The following is a 21,900-nucleotide window of genomic DNA, read 5'->3' as shown; positions in this document are numbered from 1 at the left end:
ATTAACACTGCAATTAACCCGCTTATATACCATTATATATTCTTTATACTTTAACAGATTCAAACAATATATTACATTAGTAACCAATAAACACAAATACTCTATCATTGCTCACAAACAGTTCACAGTCATCCACAAACAGTATACATCAGACTATTTACATTTGACACATAAGAACTGGGTAGGTTCTAATCAACTATAACTTCAAATAATGTCAGGATAAAAGAAGTGTCTAAGAGCTGCATTTGTCACAAAATAAAACAGGTAATAAGACCAGCTGCCTATTTAGACTACGAGTGAAATGGCGGCTTCCATTACAAATGGCGATATAGTTAGCATACTCTCAGTTGGTGAAAACACACTCTCTCACAACATTTGCGGTCTTTAACCAAAGACAGAAAAAGGTTTCTTGCCTTTATATGTACATTGCCGTGAGCAAACTTGAACTACTAACCTGTATTTTTAACAGAAAAGCAGAGACGGGAGACATCAGTTGCGTTCAGTCTGCAGGCTCTTCCTCGTCTGAGGCACAGAAGCGTTGCAACGACCTATCGCAGTCAGCGCTCTCCCCCCCTTGTGGCAATACCACGCAATTACATTGTCCATAACTCTAAATGAAAAGTGCCATACCACCATAAAATCAGGTCTTTTACATCAAAACAATTCACAAAAAAAATTATAATTGTGACCATACACTTGTGGGCGTCACAGTTCAGAAGAATGAAGCTGAAGAACCTTGGCTGTTGTGTACTGGGTGGAAGATGGCAACCAGTGCCAGCAAACTCCACGGGAATGCTCTGCCAGTTTGCATCATTAGATTGTAGAAGTTTCCAGTTGTTGAAGGTATGGTGACAGTAACAGAATAAAAATGCAATAAAAACTATCAGAAATCTGATGGCAATTGATGATGTATAGAAACTATTCTCAAATATATGAAAAGACACTTAAGTAATACAATATTAGAATTAAAATAAGTCCACAGAAAACAGTGGCAGGCGGTAGCACCAGGGTTCATTCAACCAAATTATGCACCTGTGTCATCACAGTCACCCCTCAGTTAGCTTAACTGCCACTGTTAGTGGGACCAACTGAGGCACCACCACTCAGCTGGTATTTGGGCTGCCTGCTGAGTGCTAATTCTTTACAGCTTTTCTTGTACAGTGTTTGTGGTTTTGTATGAGTGCCAAACTTAAGCAAACAGAAATCTCATGGATGTCCCTGTCACCAGCAGTCCACAGCATGACCAGAATGAGGCATGTCCCATTTACCTGGGTATCGTCCACACTAGGAGAGCATTGACTGTGCCTGAAGCCTGTGCATTTTGTCGTCAGCTCCAGCACAAGACCCTAGAAAGATGGGTGACATTTGTGGAGAAATTGCTGGGAAACATAGCTGTAGTGCAGCATGACGATTTCCTTTCTAAGTGTAGGAACTTGGGTTTGTCTGAATCCGAAGGCAAGTTGATGTACCTGCATCTGACTGGGCTGACCATATGAAGTAGGTTGATGGGTTAGAAGAGGGTGAACTAGAACTAAGCAAGCATGCTAGCCAGCTTCAGCTGAACTAGACGATCACCAGGATGATGATGATGTGCTGGACATCCACGGTTTCTCGTGAGAATGAGCTGTAGAGCCTGTCATTGACTCAGGGTGCCACTGCCGCCGCACCAACCAGCCAAGATACCATGTTCGTTGTTCTGCTGTGCAGCAGAGGAGCTGCAGGTGGACTGGTTTTCTTCTGAGTCAGTTCAGAAAAAGTCAAGGTCGAAAGCCTTCTTGGGTCAGCTGTAGGTCAGGAGGTAGAGCAGATCATCAAGCTTGGTGACTCCATCCCTGGCTGTTCCGGTCTGCATGCCAAATTTCCTTGGGTAAAATACTCTCCCCAAGTTGCTCTGTAATGCATCCATCAGAGTATGAATGCATGTAAATGTTAGTTAGAAAGCACTTGCACAGAAAAAGCTGAGAAAAAAAAGTGCAGATGTGAATGTGTGAATGAGGCAAGTTGTGTAACGTGCTTTGAGTGCTCAGAATGAGTGCATTATATAGTCTGTAACTCCCTACGTTAGCAGATTTTTGTCCCTAAGCTAACCAAAGTCTGTGGAGCAAACCAAAGTCAACCCTCATCACTGTGCCTGGCTATAGACATTGAATCTTGAGGTATTTAAATGATCTACTGATGTGTGTGTGTGTCAGTCACATTCAGTTTAATATCAGTGGTTTGTGTCCTTGCACATTATACACTTTCTACTGTTTATGTATAGCAGAAAGCACAAAGCCAGCAAACAGCTCAGCCTGGCACTTCCTTGTACATACTGCACCTCCCCCCTTCCATCCTTTGTCTCTCCCTTTTATCCTGCCACTCCGTTTTACTTCAGTTGGTCAAAGCATGGAAGTCTTTGTCAGAGTTTTGTTTCCCTTCATTTATGTGAAACAGCAAGGCACTGTGTAGACTTTGTTCTGTAAAGTTTATTACATTGTTATTTATTTTTTTCTTCACAGGGAACTTAATGTAGCCTGGTGTCCCCTTATTTAACTGTTATTCTCAAGGTTTTCTTGTCTCTTAACTTTCACTAGCTATTTAGACCTAAGATTAGGACCACAGTTAGGGCTAGGTTCACATGTGCCCCCAGTAGTGAATTTCTACCTGTAAAGCACATAAAGAAAAATATCATAACAGAATAAATGTAAGGTTGAAATGTATGTAAGGTACTTGTTTTTGATCTGCTAAAATATATACTAACGTAAGTCTATAACATACTTATGTGTAGACCCTGTTTTGTTCTTGTACAGCAGGTAACTAAATATTGAACACGTCACCAGTTTTCCAGTAAATACACTTGTATTTATTGTATTGCCTTGGGATTTTGTGTTGCATAATCGACTAGAGCTAAAATAAACTGATATTCCTGTGCACTCCGCTAAAATGGCCTGATAAAGTCCACGCTGATGCGCTCCAACGAGGCCCCCATTAAAGGTAGTGGTCACAAAGACACTTTTGGAATTGCCAGTTGGTCCACCAGTTTCACTCTGTCCATGCGGGTCAGGTGCAGTGTCTGTAGCTACAGCAGAGTAGACAGTGTTAGTAGAGACAGCAGCCATTGCTCTGCCATCCAGGGCAGTGACCTGGAGCCTCCTACTTGGGGCCCCAGCAGCTCCCTCGGCTGAGCCATAAGATGGTCCTCTGCCAGTGTTACCACAGTGCCTAAACTGGCGTGCTGGTGACAGTGGTGCCAGCTGGAAGGCCACATATATTTGGACACTGACAGAAGTTTTTTTTTTACCTGTTTGCTGAAACATATTCCAATTGTAGTTATATAATGCATAGAAACTGCATTAGATGCTCTGATTATACAATGCATTGAATATGCATTTCTACTGCTTTGAAGTACGCAAAGTAACTCCCTGAAATCAGCATTTTCATGCCAGCAACCTTAAACCTAAAAACAGAAAGCCATACCACTTATGTTTTATATCCACAATGTAAATACTATAGTTATACTAGGTTATTATTATAAAAATATCATAATATCTAGATAGTTAATAATCATAAAAAGGAAAAAAGTGATGTAAAAAAAGTGTTTTTCCCCTTCCCGATTTCCTATTTTTTGTGTTTGTTACACTTAAATGTTTCAGATCATCAAAATAAATGTAAATATTAGGCAAAAATAACACAAGTAAACACAAAATGCAGTTTCTAAATGAGGGTGTTTAGGACCTGGTGTCCACATATGTGGACATCATATTTTGGGTTGTCTAGACCAAAATACAAAGTTTTGCTCTACAAGGGCCTGATATCCACTTATGAAAGCATTATACTGCCACTCTTCTATCAAAATTTAAAACAAATGTCCTCATATGTGGATCTCATTTTTCTCAGAAACAAAAATCAGGTAAAAAAAAAAAAAAATCTTTGTTTTTACATTCATCAGGTTCCAATCAGCGCAAAGAGCAAAGAGAAATTAAAAATGCAAGCCACGAGAGAGTCCAAACCTACATGGCCCTGCGTAAAAAAGTGTCCACCCTTAGCAGCAACAGCTGCTTTCAAGAGTTTGCGATAACTGGCAGTGAGTCTTTTACAGCGCTGGGGAGGAATTTTGGCCGACTCATCTTTGCAAAATCATTGTAATTCAGCCCCATTGGAGCGTTTTTGAGCATGAACTGCTTTTTTCAACAGTTAGCATTTCAATCAAAGTCAGAACTTTGACTAGGCCACTCCAAAGTCTTCATTTTCTTTTTCTTAAGCCATTCAGATGTGTTTGGATCATTGTCCTGCTGCAGAACCCAATTACGCTTCATCTCGAGGTCGTGAACAGAAAGCCGGACATTCTCCTTCAGTAAGTTTAGGAAGACAGCAGGGTTCCATTTACTACACTCATCCAGGTCTTTAGGTAGCAAAACCACCACCATATTTTACTGTTACTGTGCTGTTCTTTTTCAGAAATGTTGTGTTATTTTATGCCACATGTAAAGGGACTCAAACCTTCCAAAAATTCAGCTTTTGTCTGGTCAGTCCACAGAATATTTTCACAAGAGTCTTGGGGATCATCAGAATGGTTTTTGGAAAATGTGAAACAAGCCATTGTGTTCTTTCCTTGTCAGCAGCGGTTTTCTCCTTGAACTCTCCCATCGATGCCACTTTTGCCCAGTCCTGTTCTTATTGGTGAATTATGAACTTATGACCTGAGACATGTGAAGCCTTCTGTTCTATAATGTTGTTTTTTCTTTTGTGACCTCTTGTACTCTTGGAGGAATTTTGGTAGGACGGTCACTCCTGGAAAACTTCACTATTTCAAAATTTTCTCCATTTGTGGATAATGGCTTCCACCACAGTTTCCTGGCGTGCCAAAACCTTAGAAATAGTTTTGTAACCTTTTCCAGACTGGCAGATATCAGTGACTTTGTTTCTTAGGTGTTTCTGTAGATCGTGGCATGATGTGTTACATTTTGAGATCTCTTAGCCTGCTTCACTTTGTCAGACAGGTTCTATTTAAGTGATTCAGCAGGTCTGCTTCAGGTCTGCTACGGCCTGAGTGTGTTTAGTATAAGTGAACTTTTCCACTTCAAAAAAATGTGTTTAATCACAGTTATTCAATTCAATTTTATTTATACAGCACCAAATCATAACAACAGTCGCCTCAAGGCGCTTTATATTGCACCTTAGACCCTACAATAATACACACAGAGAAAACCCCAACAATCATATGACCCCCTATGAGCAAGCACTTTGACGACAGTGGGAATGAAAAACTCCCTTTTAACACGAAGAAACCTCTGGCAGAACCAGGCTCAGGGAGGGGCGGGGCCATCTGCTGCGACCGGTTGGGGTGAGAGAAGGAAGACAGGATAAAGACATGCTGTGGAAGAGAGACAGAGATTAATAACAGATATGATTCGATGCAGAGAGGTCTATTAACACATAGTGAGTGAGAAAGGTGACTGGAAAGGAAACACTCAATGCATCATGGGAATCCCCGGCAGCCTACGTCTATTGCAGCATAACTAAGGGAGGATTCAGGGTCACCTGGTCCAGCCCTAACTATATGCTTTAGCAAAAAGGAAAGTTTGAAGCCTAATCTTGAAAGTAGAGATAGTGTCTGTCTCCTGAATGCAAACTGGAAGCTGGTTCCACAGAAGAGGGGCCTGAAAACTGAAGGCTCTGCCTCCCATTCTACTTTTAAATACTCTAGGAACAACAAGTAGGCCTGCAGTGTGAGAGCGAAGTGCTCTAATAGGGTGATATGGTACTACAAGGTCATTAAGATAAGATGGGGCCTGATTATTTAAGACCTTGTATGTGAGGAGCAGGATTTTGAATTCTGGATTTAACAGGAAGCCAATGAAGGCCCACATTTAACTATCAGGCAGTCCCTGGAGCAGTAGCTTGTTGTCGTCACTGACTTAGTACAACGTTTTTTATTGCTAGACACACAGACAGCCCCGCTTACTCTTACCAGAGCCAGTTTTGTCATGGTGTGATACTGTGTAGCCTTCTAACCTATTTGCAGAGGTAGAGTAACGCTTAATAAAAACCAGTCATTTTACCATTTGCCAGAACAGAAGACAGGAGCATAGTCTCTGTAATGAGGATACAGGTGTCCCTGACAATGTTACATGTGTTGCCCGTAGTCTCAGATCATCCACTGAAGGGATGAGGCGTTGGTGAGAAAAGTAGTTTTGATACCAACCTTTCTTTGGTATTATCTCCCATCCATCCATCCATTCGCTTCCGCTTATTCTTTTCAGGGTCGCAGGGGGCGCTGGAGCCTATCCCAGATGTCATAGGGTGAGAGGCGGGGTACACCCTGGACAGGTCGCCAGTCTGTCGCAGGGCCATGGTATTATCTCTTCCTCAGTAATTGTCTCAATAAGAGATCCTGGTTGGCTGACATTTTTTTCTGTCTCAAGACCACACTGATAATGTTTACGACATTTCCTCAAGAACAGGCCACATGTCCACTGTTACTGGCTGTTTTGTTGGTGTTGTACCAAGCTTGTGCACTGCATGGCCACATGTGTTGTTTTTATGATCACATTTATATTTATCATCAATGTCTGTTTTCACCACAAACAGGAAAATGTTGGGTATAGGGTGCGGTGGAGGTAGATGATATGTTGTGATAAAGAAAATATTGTGGTCATTTTATCACCCAGCACTAGTTTCAGATGTAATGTTTACAGTTATTTTAGGTTTGAGATTTTGTAACAGTAATGATGGATTATTTTCTACCTCCCTGAAAAGGCTGTCATGCCTCTCTATGGCCTCTGTCAGGCAGTAAGGCCATAGAGAGGGCCGACTGTCTTGTACAGCTACAATGTAGCAGATGTGGAGGTTACACAGGACACCAAAGCCTGTAATGTCCACTAGTGTCTGTACAATTAATCAGTGAATTGCTTATTACATTATTATTACATTACTACATAGCTTAATTATTTATTATTGCAGTTGTAATTATCTGTAAATATCAGCAGCATGACTATTACACAGGTTAAAAACATATACTTAGAAACTATTTCAACAACCGTCAAACTAACCACAAGCTAAAACAGCAAACAATTAAAGAGAAGGTAAACAGATTCTGCAAAAAGATGTAAAACAAAGTACGGGGCCCCCGTTCACCCGACGGCACGCATATGGACATGCTGTCGGACGCTGAAAGCAGACATGTTATAGATTCTGCCAAAAATATATGGCACTTTATTTTAAACAATTCAAGTGATTAATAAGGTCAGTAAACACTGCTGTAGGAGAGACCCACGAAACTTTGGCACTGTGCATAAAACTACTGGTGATTCTCGCCATGTATGAGTTCCAAATAAATTACCAATCAAAGTGATCCCTGTTTACTCAAGAAGTCTGGTGCTTAGTATATCACCTTTTTAATACTCTGGTTCAAAAGTTTTGCATTGTGAAAGAGACACTCCAAATGCAACAACAGGTGGGCCGATGTGTCCTGCCAGTAAGTGTCCAACCTGCAGCATTTAGTTAGTTACATAGTTATGACAGGTAGGTGAGAACAAACAGTCATTAGTGTTCATCCTGGTCTTAATGAGCGACTATACAAACAGATACATGTTTTATATATTTTCTTTATTGTTTCTTGTTATTGTTCAGTCAAAGCATCATCATCATCATCATCATCATTATTATATGTCCCCTCATTGTGAATATAGGGAATAAACCACGCAGGAACCGTCTGAACCCTGACAAACAACAAATAAAAAAACACTTTAATAACACAATTTGTTAAATATGTTGCATGTCTTAACAGCAGTTTTACTACAGTTTACTTGTATTTTAACACATGCAAACTGTATTCCAGGAATCATTGACAGAAAATAAAAAAAATAAAAAAAATCATCTTTGTGTTTTCCCAAACTTTATGACGAATCAAGGGTTTTAGCTTTTCTCTTTTTCCTGCTTGTTGTTCAGCTGCCATTTTACATTTGCATAGTTTCACCTCTTAACCATGTAAAATAACACACAAGCAGAGTATGTTACTAAAACTGGTGTTAAGACATTGCAAACTTTATGACAGCATGTTGAATTTCTAACAGAGTGTAACTTCAAATTATGCAGAAGTCATTTCTACTTCATGGAATAATCTGACAAACCAGAACATGTCTGTTTGATTAGAGCTGTTTCTCTGAGTGAGTGGCCCCAAATAAACCAAAGAGCCGTGATCATGAAAACTCTGACATCCAAACATCAGTCTTTTTTATCCTGGTGTAACTCTGAGAGCAAGTGATGGTTTCAGCAGAAGGAACAAAAACTGAAAACCAAATCGGAAAACCTTAAACTTATGGAATTCAACCCTGTACCAAAATTCCAAGGACAACACCCCAGCTCCCACAAAACTCAGCCCACACAGCTGATAAGTTACGCACCCATGCACATCCATCAAGTTAACACTGCTCTCAACCTGAGTGCGCAGCTGGCAGAGGAAATAAACAGCTTCTTTGCCCGCTTTGAAACACCACAACAGCAACACTCACCTGCCTCAGCCCTGCTCCCATCCTCATCCTCACCTGGTTCCTGCACCGCTCCACTCACTGTAACGGAGCACGATGTCAGACGTGTGCTCCTAGCAGTGAACCCCAGGAAGGCGGCTGGTCCAGACGGAGTACCTGGCAAGGTACTAAGAGCATGTGCCCACCAGCTCACCCTCATCTTCACCAGACTCTTCAACCTCTCACTGGATCAGGCAGCCATCCCATCCTGTCTAAAATCAGCCACAATCATCCCAGTGCCGAAGAAGTCTCCCATCTGGTAATATGACATTGCTCGACTTTGTGTTGAAATGCTGAGAGCTGGAAGCACAGTTTGGATCCAAACAGTTTACAGTGTGTAAGAAAGTCTTGCTGCTATAGCTGTTTTAAAATAGCGATAAAGTGGGTGAGGAGGGAACAGTGGGCTAGGTCAGGGGTCAGTGCAGAGGAAGGTGATGAAGGTCTAGTGAGTAGTCTCATAAGAATGTTGTAAAAACCAGTGGCAACTGGAAAGGCTCCAGTACAAGCAGCAGATCACTGAGACACACACACGCCAAGGTAAAAGGTTTATTTACAGAGGAAAAGGAATGAAACAATACTGGGTCAGGAAAGCGAGCTGACTCGAGCATCTATGGAGAGAGAAAGGTGACTGTCACATGTTTAGGGTATGGAAGGTGGTGGCTGAGCCAGCGCAGACCAGCAGGGGGGCTAGAACCAGCTAAGACTGGTTTAGGTAAGGGTGGTGAGATGACGAGGAACATTGGTGAAGAAGGTGGTGGTCTGGACTGAGGACCGCCTGAAGGGCCGGTCAGTGAGCTGAAACAGACAAGATGACCTCCAATGAACACTTTTACTACTAAATAGTACAGGTAGTAAGAGAGATAGTTTCAATCCAGGTAAAGTCTGCTGAAGTGAAAGAAGTACTCTATGGTCTCCTTCTTCTTCTCATTCAATGATAATCTTTGGGGTAAAGAGGTGATCAGATTAACAGGTGGTTTTCTGTCACGACAATCCCAAATCATTTATCATTTCCTTGGAATCTTTAAATCAATGACTATAAAATTTCCAGCAGTTATTCCTGACATACACATTCCCAAATCTCCTCTCTCTATATATATATTGTATGTATGTATATATATATATATATATATATATATATATATATACACACACATATATATATATATATATATATATATATATGTAAATAAAGGTACATGAAAATGCTTTCTTAATCACTTATTTATACTTTATAAATTTGACAATGAATGTTTTATATATGATTGTTTTTAATCCAGAATAAACAATTATTTTTCCCAGGGCGTATCTGAGCTTATGACTTCCAGGCCATGCTCTGCACAAATGTTCCTGTATATTATGCCAGCAACCTGGCTATAGCATTCTATGCACTGCCTGCTAGCATCTTGCACTCTACTGTTATGTACAGTACAGGCATCAGAGGTATCCTTATATGGATAAGTGGCAGAGAATGGATGGATGGTGAGTGTATTACTTAGCATTGCAAAGCAATATTTTGTCCCTCCTTTCTCTCCCTCCATGCTTCTGTTAGTCAGACTGCAGGAGCTCTGTGCACATAAAGGCCAGCTAATACCTGGAGCTCTCTTGTCTCTCTACTGCATCACCGGTCAGGGTGTCCTACACTGCCCCCATCAGAGCAACACCTGCAATGTCTCTTCTTGATGTTGGCAGTGATAGTGGTGTTGCATTATGTAGCGTTACATAATGTGTATGATGCTGCTGTAATCCTAATAGAGAAGTAGTTTGGTGTGCTTTGCCTTGTACCATAGATAAGTGTGTGTCAGTGTCAGTAAGAAACAAAGGTACCAAAGAAAATCACATTTTAATAACTAAATTCTGTAATGACTTTCCCCCCACTTTGACTGAGGTGTGTGTGTGTGTGTGTGTGTGTGTGTGTGTGTGTGTGTGTTTGGACGGGTGGGGGGTAGAGCCTCTTTCTTTATGGCCATCTCTCCCTGTCTCCACAGTGACTTGTCACCAAGGAGACAGAGCTGTTGGCAAGGCAACCAAGGGTGACGCCTATGATGAGGTGTGACAGCATAAGTATTTTTAGCTCGTCAGCTAGGTGTTCACAAAGGATGGATGGGAGGTAGAATAATGAAAAAGAAAGACAACAGCTGGTTCAAATAAGAGCTAAATGCTGTGTGTGTCATGGTCAGTGGATTGGTTCTTATGTAGTGCTTTGTTACTCTACCTGAGCACTCAAGGTGCTGATGTCACAGACCAGAATGACCACCAATAGTCATAGTAGGCTGTGGTTAAAGAGGACTAAATGGACCGAGTAAAGTATTATACTTACAATACAGGGGTGAGGCCAGAGTACGTGACTATGAGCAGGTATATATTCACTCTTTTCATTTCACTTTCTTTAATAGTACTTTGAAGATTTAGATGAACAAAATGCAGCTTAAAACAGTCATGTGATGTTAACACCTGATATTTATTTAAACCCACACACAGCACTACAGATATAGATCAGACTTGTTTTGATTTTATTTTTAAAGCTGATGTGGTAGTTTATTTAGTTTATTTAGTTAATCTAGTTTAACCCTTTTTCAATTATTCAAAATATCACCAAAAAATTACAAAAGAAATCAAATCTGTGCATGAATGTTTAAAATCCCAAATTCTTTAGTTTCCAGTGATAAAGAATGAAAAAGAGACTTTTGCTGTTATTAAACTGCTGTTCTTGAAGAGGACATGAAACACTTTACAGGCTTATTTACATCACAGAGTCCTGCTCTCAGAAACTGGACATGGATGTAACTTTGTGTGTGGATTTAAGAAATCAAGTTTTTAGAATATTTTAGTGCCATCCTGTGCCAGTGCAGAACTTTCAATCAGCGGGTTGGTTGGTTGGTAGCAGTAAGTAGATTTACAAGCAGTAACTCAGTGGAACATAAGGACAGTGAAACAAAAAATCGGTTTAAGGGGATCACATTTGCTGTCCCAGGATGCAACAGTGATGTTTTATGTTAAGGAATCACGTTTTTAAAAAAGGAACTCTGAGAAAGAGACAACAGACTTTTTATTTTGACTGACTGGAGTTTGTGACTGTTAGATGCAGACCTTTTTATTTACCACGGGAATTCACCACTGTTTTCATTATCGGAGTGTACATTCCACCTAGCGCTAATGCTAAGGAAGCGTTAGGGGAACTGTATACAAACATCAGTGAACTGCAAAACACACACCCGGATGGACTGTTCATTGTTGCTGGAGATTTCAACCATGCAAATCTCAAGTCAGTGCTTCCCAGATTCCATCAGTATGTGGACTTTGCAACGAGAGGGGAAAACACGCTGGATCTTGTTTACACAAACATCCCCGGCGCATATCGGGCAGAGCCCCGCCCCCACCTTGGCTACTCAGACCACATCTCTGTTATGCTAATCCCAGCATACAGACCACTCGTCAGGCGATCAAAACCGGTTCTGAAGCAGGTGAAAACCTGGCCAGCAGGAGCCACCTCTGCTCTTCAGGACTGTTTTGAGAGCACTGACTGGAACATGTTTAGGGAGGCTGCAACCTACGGCGACTTCACTGACTTGGAGGAGTACACGTCATCAGTGTCCAGCTACATCAACAAATGCACCGATGACGTCACTGTCTCCAAGACCATCATCTCACGACCCAATCAGAAACCGTGGATTACTGCGGAAGTGCGTGCACTTCTGAGGACCAGAGACTCTGCCTTCAAAGCGGGAGATAAGGTGGCGCTTAGCAGAGCTAGGGCCGAACTTTCTCGGGCCATCAGAGAGGCGAAGCGTGCACACGCCCAGAGAATCCACAACCACTTCAAGGACAGCGGCGACACACGGCGCATGTGGCAGGGCTTACAAGCCATCACCAACTACAGGACGACAACACCTGCCTGTGATGGTGACGGCTCCCTTCCAGATGCGCTGAACAACTTCTACGCTCGGTTCGACAGGCAGAACGACGTGGCGGCGAGGAAGTCCACCCCTCCTCCGAACGACCAGGTGCTGTGTCTCACTACAGCTGAGGTGAGGAAAACTCTATGCAGAGTCAACCCACGTAAAGCTGCTGGTCCAGACAACATCCCAGGCAGAGTGCTCAGGGAATGTGCTGAACAGCTGGCAGATGTTCTCACCGACATCTTCAACATCTCTCTGAGCAGTGCCGTCGTTCCCACGTGCTTCAAGGCCACCACCATCGTCCCCGTGCCCAAGAAGTCTTCTGTGTCCTGTCTCAACGACTACCGTCCTGTTGCACTTACACCCACCATCATGAAGTGCTTCGAGCGGCTCGTCATGAGACACATCAAGACCCTGCTTCCCCCCTCACTGGACCCACTGCAATTTGCATACCGCCATAACCGCTCAACGGATGACGCCATCTCCACTGCACTCCATCTTGCCCTCACACACTTGGACAAGAAGGACACACATGTTCGAATGCTGTACATAGATTTCAGCTCAGCATTCAACACGATCATCCCCCAACAACTGATCGGAAAGCTGAGCCTGTTAGGCCTGAACACCTCCCTCTGCAACTGGATCCTGGACTTTCTGACTGGAAGGCCTCAGTCAGTACGGATCGGGAACTGCTCCTCCAGCACCACCACACTGAGCACTGCGGCCCCACAAGGCTGTGTGCTCAGTCCTCTGCTGTTCACACTGCTGACTCATGACTGTGTAGCAACACACAGTTCAAATCACATCATTAAGTTCGCTGATGACACGACCGTGGTGGGTCTCATTAGCAAGAACGACGAGTCAGCGTACAGAGAGGAAGTGCAGAGGCTAACGGACTGGTGTAAAGACAACAACCTGTCTCTGAATGTTGACAAGACAAAAGAGATGGTTGTTGACTTTAGGAGGACACGAGGCGACCACTCACCGCTGAGCATCAACGGCTCCTCTGTGGAGATTGTTGACAGCACCAAATTCCTGGGCGTTCACCTGGAGAAAGACCTCGGATGGTCCCTCAACACCAGCTTCCTGCAAAAGAAAGCCCAACAGCGTCTCTTCTTCCTGAGAAGACTGAGAAAGGCCCAGCTTCCACCACCGATCCTGACCACCTTCTATAGAGGAACTATCGAGAGCATCCTGAGCAGCTGCATCACTGTCTGGTTTGGGAACTGTGCCATATCGGACCGCAAGACCCTACAGCGGATAGTGGGAACAGCAGAGAAGATCATCGGGGTCTCTCTCCCCTCTATTAAGGACATCTACACCACACGCTGCATCCGCAAAGCCACCAGCATTGTGGCTGATTGGACACACCCCTCTCACACACTCTTCACACTCCTGCCATCTGGAAAAAGGTACCAAAGCATTAGGGCACACACATCCAGACTGTGCAACAGCTTCTTTCCACAAGCCATCCGTCTCCTCAACAAAAAGGAACTGGACTGATACACACACACACACACACACACACACTCTATCACTCAGCTCAACTCAACTACCTCAAAGCATTGAGACTGGACTTACACATCAATCTGAAAATGCTCTTTTTTGCACAATAATTTTTATGTTTACTGTTCCTGCACTACCTACATACCAAGTATGTTTACGGTTTCTAAAAACATCTTTGCACTACTTACCTAGTTAGAATAGTTAGTTTTAGTTAGATAGTTAGTTTTTGTTAATTTATGTTGTAATTTATGCTAGGTCAGTCTGCCCTGTCTCGAGCTAGCTAGTTTAGTAATTTTCTGTTAATTTATGTTGTAAATTTATGTTGCATGTAGCACCTTGGCCCTGGAGGAACGCTGTTTCGCCTCACTGTGTACAACTGTATATAGCTGAAGTGATAATAAAAGCCAACTTGAACTTGGTTTTCTTCATATTAGAAGTGAGGAATGAAGGTGAAGCCCATATGTAAGTGAAGAAGAGTGTGGGGTGGAGATTTTTAAACATTTTCCTGCTAACACTTGATGTCAGGGTTTCAGTAAGTAAGGCAGGTATGTTCGTGTTGTGATGTAGTACCCTGTTATGCTGTGAACTGTTTGGGGAAAGAGAGAATGATTAGCGGATGAAATATCCCTGGTTGCATCTTGTGAACAACTACTTTGCCAGCTGATTGTGCAGCCGGCAGCCGGCATGTGTTGGACTTACTGAATATTCTGTCTCGTGCGTGCGTGGCTCTACACGAATTGACAGACAGCTAAACATATGCAGTAGGCAATGAAAGCGTTGAATGATGACTCAGACATGGAAGTAAAGTAAAGGGCTGTTTACATTTTTGTCTTCACTAGTGGACATTCTTCCAGGGCCTTTCCAGAATCTGTGGAAAGACACAGCTTGCCCTTCTCACAGGTGGATGCTGAAGGATTAAACAGAGACTAGTGGTACACCTCACTGTGCAATTCCCAGTACTAAAATGGCTTCCTGTATTACCCTGCTCATGTGACCCTAAACATCCAATAGGAAGGAATTCAAGCAAAGCCACAGTCACCTGACCGCAGTTTCCAAGCTGACCACTAGGAGATGCTAAAATACTTAACTCTCACATAACATTACACTGGGCTGCTTAACCTATGAAATGTCTGCCTGTCATCTGTGCATTACTTTAATCCCAGGCACCTGTACAGTATTTTATATTTTAGTGTTTCGAAAACTGGCATAAAAATGCAAAGATATACTTGATTATAAATCTAATGCAATCAAATTACAAACACCTGTGAAGATATCTGTTTCTTTTTCTTTCTTTTCCTGACTCAGCTACAGTCGCTCCTGATGGCACATTAGAAAAGTCAGGGTTTGGGGATGACCTGAGCAGTGAAGAGGACCTCCTCTATGATGAATTTCGAGGATCTGGACATCGTTATGGACACCCAGGAGGAGGCGGAGGAGAGCAACTCGCTATCAATGAGGTAAGCAACATGGGACTGTAATTTCTAGCACCATGTTGTGACCACCAAGGTCAGAAGAATTATATATGTACTCTCAATTGATCCGTGTGAAAGATAGATGTCCTTGACCAAATGTAGGGTGTGGATGATACCAAACTAAAAACAAAAAGAGTTCATCCTCGGCAGAGGACTACAGTGTGACATAAACCTGACCCTGGAGTAGTAAGAGTCATGTCAGCAGGGGGATAGCCTGCCAAGTCAGAGAGTGTTAGGAAAAAGAAAATGCTTAAGTTTCTTTTCATGTGTTGAATGTTAGGGTCTATAAAAGTTATGAATTTGACCAACTTGGAGGGAAAACAGATGTAAAAAGATATTTGACATAAAAGCTTACATGAGTCCTGATTTTGAGTTGTGTATACACATCCACAAATAAAGTTTTTCAGGTCACCATTTCACTCCAGAAATTCTACATGTGGCTGTGGGTGATTGCTTTGACAACTGTGATAAAAAACCAGGGTGTAAGTGAACCAGGATGTTATATTTATCTAATACAGCATTTCACTCAGTCAACCCAGCAAAAAGCCAAAATCTACTAATTGATGAAAAATCTACACACGCGTCTTTTAGCCTCTTGTAGCATAACTAAGCTCTCTAAACTCTGTAAGCTGTTTCTTCATGGTTATGGGTTTAATCCTATACATTATCATACATGCCAACCCTCCCGATTTTTCCGGGAGAAGGGGTTACCCCAAAATCTCCCAGAGCCACCATTCTCCCAAATTTCCACCCGGACAACAAAAATGAAACAAAAATGAAAAACCATATGCCAGAATTCTTTCGCTCCTCAGGTTAAACATGATATATAAGTCACTTAGATAACCTAAAAATGTTATTGTTTGACTTTTTTCAGTGTTTTATTTGTTCCTGAGTAAATCGGTTTGGCTGAGATTAAAGTTATTAGATTAGATTAAATAAAACTTTATTAATCCCTCGGGAGAGTTCCTTCCGGGGTTTTCACACAGCTGACTAAACGTCAAACAGAAAACTGATTAAACAAAAGTGTGAGATGATCGAGAATTTACGCCAGCGTCCTGTTATAATTTAGATAGCAAGGAGCAGACGGCCGAGTTTCACTCCACCGAGAGAGCGGTGACGTAATTCTGAAGGCTAGATCGTCACAGTCACTCACTTCCGGCCTACCCGGCTTTCTGAGGACCCGGCCCAATTAGACCACAAAGGCCGGGTCCTCAGGTGGATGCAGCCTTTGAATCTGGACAGCCCAGCCATAACGGTGACATTTAACTTACTTTAAATAAATAATTTTAAATAAATAAACACTGTAAAATTCACATTTTTTGTGTATGTGTATGTATATGTATACCCCCCCCCAACCTTTTGAATGTCTCCCTAATTCTGAGGTCTCAAGGTTGGCAAGTATGTACATTATACAGGGAGTGCAGAATTATTAGGCCAGTTGTATTTTTGAGGAATAATTTTATTATTGAACAACAACCATGTTCTCAATGAACCCAAAAAACTCATTAATATCAAAGCTGAATGTTTTTGGAAGTAGTTTTTAGTTTGTTTTTAGTTTTAGCTATTTTAGGGGGATATCTGTGTGTGCAGGTGACTATTACTGTGCATAATTATTAGGCAACTTAACAAAAAACAAATATATACCCATTTCAATTATTTATTTTTACCAGTGAAACCAATATAACATCTCCACATTCACAAATATACATTTCTGACATTCAAAAACAAAACAAAAACAAATCAGCGACCAATATAGCCACCTTTCTTTGCAAGGACACTCAGAAGCCTGCCATCCATGGATTCTGTCAGTGTTTTGATCTGTTCACCATCAACATTGCGTGCAGCAGCAACCACAGCCTCCCAGACACTGTTCAGAGAGGTGTACTGTTTTCCCTCCTTGTAAATCTCACATTTGATGATGGACCACAGGTTCTCAATGGGGTTCAGATCAGGTGAACAAGGAGGCCATGTCATTAGTTTTTCTTCTTTTATACCCTTTCTTGCCAGCCACGCTGTGGAGTACTTGGACGCGTGTGATGGAGCATTGTCCCTGCATGAAAATCATGTTTTTCTTGAAGGATGCAGACTTCTTCCTGTACCACTGCTTGAAGAAGGTGTCTTCCAGAAACTGGCAGTAGGACTGGGAGTTGAGCTTGACTCCATCCTCAACCCGAAAAGGCCCCACAAGCTCATCTTTGATGATACCAGCCCAAACCAGTACTCCACCTCCACCTTGCTGGCGTCTGAGTCGGACTGGAGCTCTCTGCCCTTTACCAATCCAGCCACGGGCCCATCCATCTGGCCCATCAAGACTCACTCTCATTTCATCAGTCCATAAAACCTTAGAAAAATCAGTCTTGAGAGATTTCTTGGCCCAGTCTTGACGTTTCAGCTTGTGTGTCTTGTTCAGTGGTGGTCGTCTTTCAGCCTTTCTTACCTTGGCCATGTCTCTGAGTATTCCACACCTTGTGCTTTTGGGCACTCCAGTGATGTTGCAGCTCTGAAATATGGCCAAACTGGTGGCAAGTGGCATCTTGGCAGCTGCACGCTTGACTTTTCTCAGTTCATGGGCAGTTACTTTGCGCCTTGGTTTTTCCACACGCTTCTTGCGACCCTGTTGACTATTTTGAATGAAACGCTTGATTGTTCGATGATCACGCTTCAGAAGCTTTGCAATTTTAAGACTGCTGCATCCCTCTGCAAGATATCTCACTATTTTTGACTTTTCTGAGCCTGTCAAGTCCTTCTTTTGACCCATTTTGCCAAAGGAAAGGAAGTTGCCTAATAATTATGCACACCTGATATAGGGTGTTGATGTCATTAGACCACACCCCTTCTCATTACAGAGATGCACATCACCTAATATGCTTAATTGGTAGTAGGCTTTCGAGCCTATGCAGCTTGGAGTAAGACAACATGCATGAAGAGGATGATGTGGACAAAATACTCATTTGCCTAATAATTCTGCACTCTCTGTACAAGGTCCTTTTGTTGTATATCATGCTTTCAGTTCCCTGGCTGTTTCAGTTGATTGCTTATTAAACCCTTTTGTGTTCCCATTCTATTCCTTGTTTATTTGTCATATTCTGTCTCTCCATCAAGTACACATGTGATCAGTTTGTCATTTTGTTACTTCCTGTTTTATTTTGCTGGTCTTTAGTCTAAGTGTGTGTATACATCATCTCAATCTTCTCTTGTTCTTTGTCCCATTCTTCCTTCTAGCTGTGTCCCTCTTAGTCATTTGGGGTTTTTGCTCCTAACTGCTATATTTGTTCTCCTAAACCTGCACTTTGGGTCCAGTTTTTGTCTGCCACACAGTAAACCTTCACAGGCACTGCTTCCCATTCATGTATACAATCAATACATGAACTTGTTTTTCATTATTACTCTGAGACAGGATATTTCAAATTTTAGCGATATTGCACAAAAACAAGACAGCAGTCCTACTTATTTGTTTAATATGTGCATTCAAGGACATATCCTGATCCAAGGTTCCTCACAGTGTTACTGGAGGCCAAGGTAATGCCATCCAGAGTAAGAATCTGCTTAGATACCATATTTCTAAGATTTTCAGGGCCGAGTACAATAACCTCAGTTTGATCTGAATTAAGAAGCAGAAAGTTAGCGGCCATCCAGGTCTTTATGTCTTTAAGACATTCCTGCAGTTTAACTAATTGGTGTGTGTTACCTGGCTTCATAGATAGATAGAGCTGCGTGTCATCAGCACAGCAGTGAAAATTTATGCTATGTCTTCTGATGATGCTGCCTAAGGGAAGCATGTAATGTAAATAAAATTGTTTGTGGAATAGAACCCAGAGGAACCATTGGGGACCATCAAGGTGTTTTCTGGCAAAAGTGAGCTGAGTCTTTATGTTCTTTTTGGTCAGGAGTGTTTATTTTTCCTTGGAAGTCGTACATGGATGCCATTTTTGTCCAGCCTGTTTCTTATTGTTGAAAGACGAGCAGTGACAGGTCTACAGTTTAAATGTTGTTCTTTTGTAGCCTCCTGGATGAGTCATTGATATGCACTTGATAGGCCAGCCACTCATGTGGTTCACCACTGTTCCAAGTTTTCTCCATTTGTGGATAATCACTGTGGTTCTCTGAAGTCCCAGAGCCTTAGAATACCTTTGTAACCATTTCCAGAGTGATAGATATCAATGACTTTGATTCTCTAAATTGTGGCATGATGTGTTGATGTTGCAGCCAAATTCACGTTGTCGGACAGGTACTATTGAAGTGGTGTCTTGATTTAACAGATGTGACAGTAATTAGCCATGGGTGTGGGTAGTAAAATTGAGCTCAGCTATCCAAAAACTCTTGTTAATCACAGTTAATACATGATTTATAAAGGGGCAATTACATTTTCAGCTGAGTGCCAGAATACAATAGTGTTTTTCTCTTGATAAATGAAATCATTGTTCAAAAACTGCATTTTGTATTTATTTGCATTGTCTTTCTCTAATATTAAAGTTTGTTTTTTGCATGTTTATCACACTTACGTGTTTCAGATCATTAAATAAAGAAATCAGAAGGGGGGAAACAATTTTTCACAGTACTGTATATCAAATTTCAAGTTGGTCTTTACAACAATATGCAGCACCTACTTGGCATTTCATCCATTTGTTTTAAAAGTGCTCAGCATGAATGATCCCAAACCACTGCTGACACCCATGGCCATTAAATACATGGCTTTGAGCAGTCTGTTGTTCACATCTGAGTGTATCTTGTTTTTGTGTTGTATGTGAACTAACAAAAGCCTAAACAGTGTTTAGACACGCCCTCTACCACAGAATGACTAATGTTGATTTGGACATGATGTAGAATCCAGTTTCACATGTATGCTGTTTAGCTAGTTATAGTGAGCTGGCTAACCATCCCTACTCTTTATTATTGCTGCAGGAACCAATTGTTAATTACACTGCCTTGTTGTGTTCCATTACATAATATTATGAAAGAATGGAGAATGAATACCACGATGTGACTTGAACACCCTGCTCTTGACCCCAGTTCTCTCATGACTGTTTTTTCTCCTTGCCGAAACCGGACCTAGATGAAAGCACTGCAATGGATTAGGCATTCAGGAGCAAGATAAAAACATCCCATCATTAGGAACTGTGTGCAGAATCCATCCTGCATCCTCCCCATCTGCAAACTGTTGTTAGAGGCAATCAAGAAAGTCTGGGAATATTTCATTTTTTGTTACGTTGACTTACTGACAATGAAAATACATGAAAAAATATCCATAGTAGTAATGGATGTGTAAGGTTGATTGATAGTTCAGTGATGCTAATGATACTAAATGTGACAGGTGAGACCTGAGACTGGGACCTGCCCCTGGTATTCGGGGCTGGTTTTTGTCCCTTTTTCTAAGCACTGGTGCAGACAATTAGTCATTCTCTCGAGTGAACCTGGAGCTGTGTGAGGGCCTGGTCCAAGCTGTGCTATTTGCCACTTTTAACTTTTTATGACAGCTTGATGTGGGTCCCATAGCCTTCTGTTAGAGCGGTAGGAAACCCAAAAATTGTCCGCTTGGGTTTTGGTGATTTGGCGGAAGGTTAAAGTTATATGTGCCTTTGTAGGAGGAAAACATTGTTTTATTCCTGCGGAGAAACGTGTATTGGACTCTGCCACCACTTGCCGATACTTATAATTAGTTTGTGACTCGAACTTGTGAACAGGTAACTGAACAATACATATGAAGCCAGGTGGGAGGGATATTCCTGCTGTGGTCGACTGTTCAGTGTAAGTGATGTCCTGTTTTCATTTACATTTGCCTGGGTGGATTTCTGGCTGCAGGGCCGAGGTCCTGATGCACCAGTGTTTATTTTAATGTGTTTTAGACTGGTGTAACTCGACAGTGAAGAGCTGAAGCTTATTGTGACGGCTGCGGCTGTCGATGTTGTTCTGTTTGTTTGTTTTATTTCACTGTATCAGTAGGCACCAGTGCAGGTATTGATTGTATTTTAGAGTGGTTTACTTTTTTATATCGTTGCAGACAGTGAAGGCGCTGCATGGAAACTGATTTTTTTTTTCTTTCCACTTTTGCGTGCACCGCAGTGAGCTTGAGTGAGACGGCACTCAAGATTTTTCTTTTTATGTTTTGCCCAGTTGGTGTTCAGTGCGAGTTGCCGTCTCTTTTAACGTGTGTCAAACGTTGATTAGCTTTTCACAGGTTCCCCGCAGCGCTTATCCTGCCTCCCACATACACTTTTAATTTTAATTTATAGTTTTAAACGTATTTAATAAAGTAAAGCTTTTAATTGCTTTTAGGTGCTACCGTTACATGTTTAATCTTAGTTTGTATGAACATTAACTCCTTGAGAACTGACTGTATGCCTACAGCTCCATCCTATTGAAATGGCTACCTCCCATGGGTCACATAAATATAATAGGTCGCAGCTCCTATGCCTGATAGATGGGATTAGTAGAGGAGAGTGTGAAACAGAAATTAGGAAGAAATGTGTAGAGGAGATCGGCGTTATTGAGTGGAAGCTCTGGTCCCACTCCTGAACTCTG

At 41.9% G+C, this 21,900-nt stretch overlaps 1 protein-coding gene across 1 annotated transcript in view; it reads left to right on the top strand.

Annotated features, from left to right (window-relative positions):
- arhgef4 (Rho guanine nucleotide exchange factor (GEF) 4) overlaps positions 1-21,900 on the top strand; it is an 83,244-nt gene that overhangs the window by 21,591 nt on the left and 39,753 nt on the right. Inside the window, exon 2 of the mRNA XM_003457507.5 lies at positions 15,215-15,366. Coding sequence (XP_003457555.1) covers positions 15,215-15,366 — 152 coding nt within the window. The remainder of the gene's footprint in view (positions 1-15,214; positions 15,367-21,900) is intronic.

Source organism: Oreochromis niloticus, linkage group LG9 (genome assembly GCF_001858045.2).
Source record: "Oreochromis niloticus isolate F11D_XX linkage group LG9, O_niloticus_UMD_NMBU, whole genome shotgun sequence".
Taxonomy (NCBI): domain Eukaryota; kingdom Metazoa; phylum Chordata; class Actinopteri; order Cichliformes; family Cichlidae; genus Oreochromis; species Oreochromis niloticus.
The sequence above is the reverse complement of the archived record's forward strand: the minus strand, read 5'-3'. Positions and strand labels throughout refer to the sequence as shown.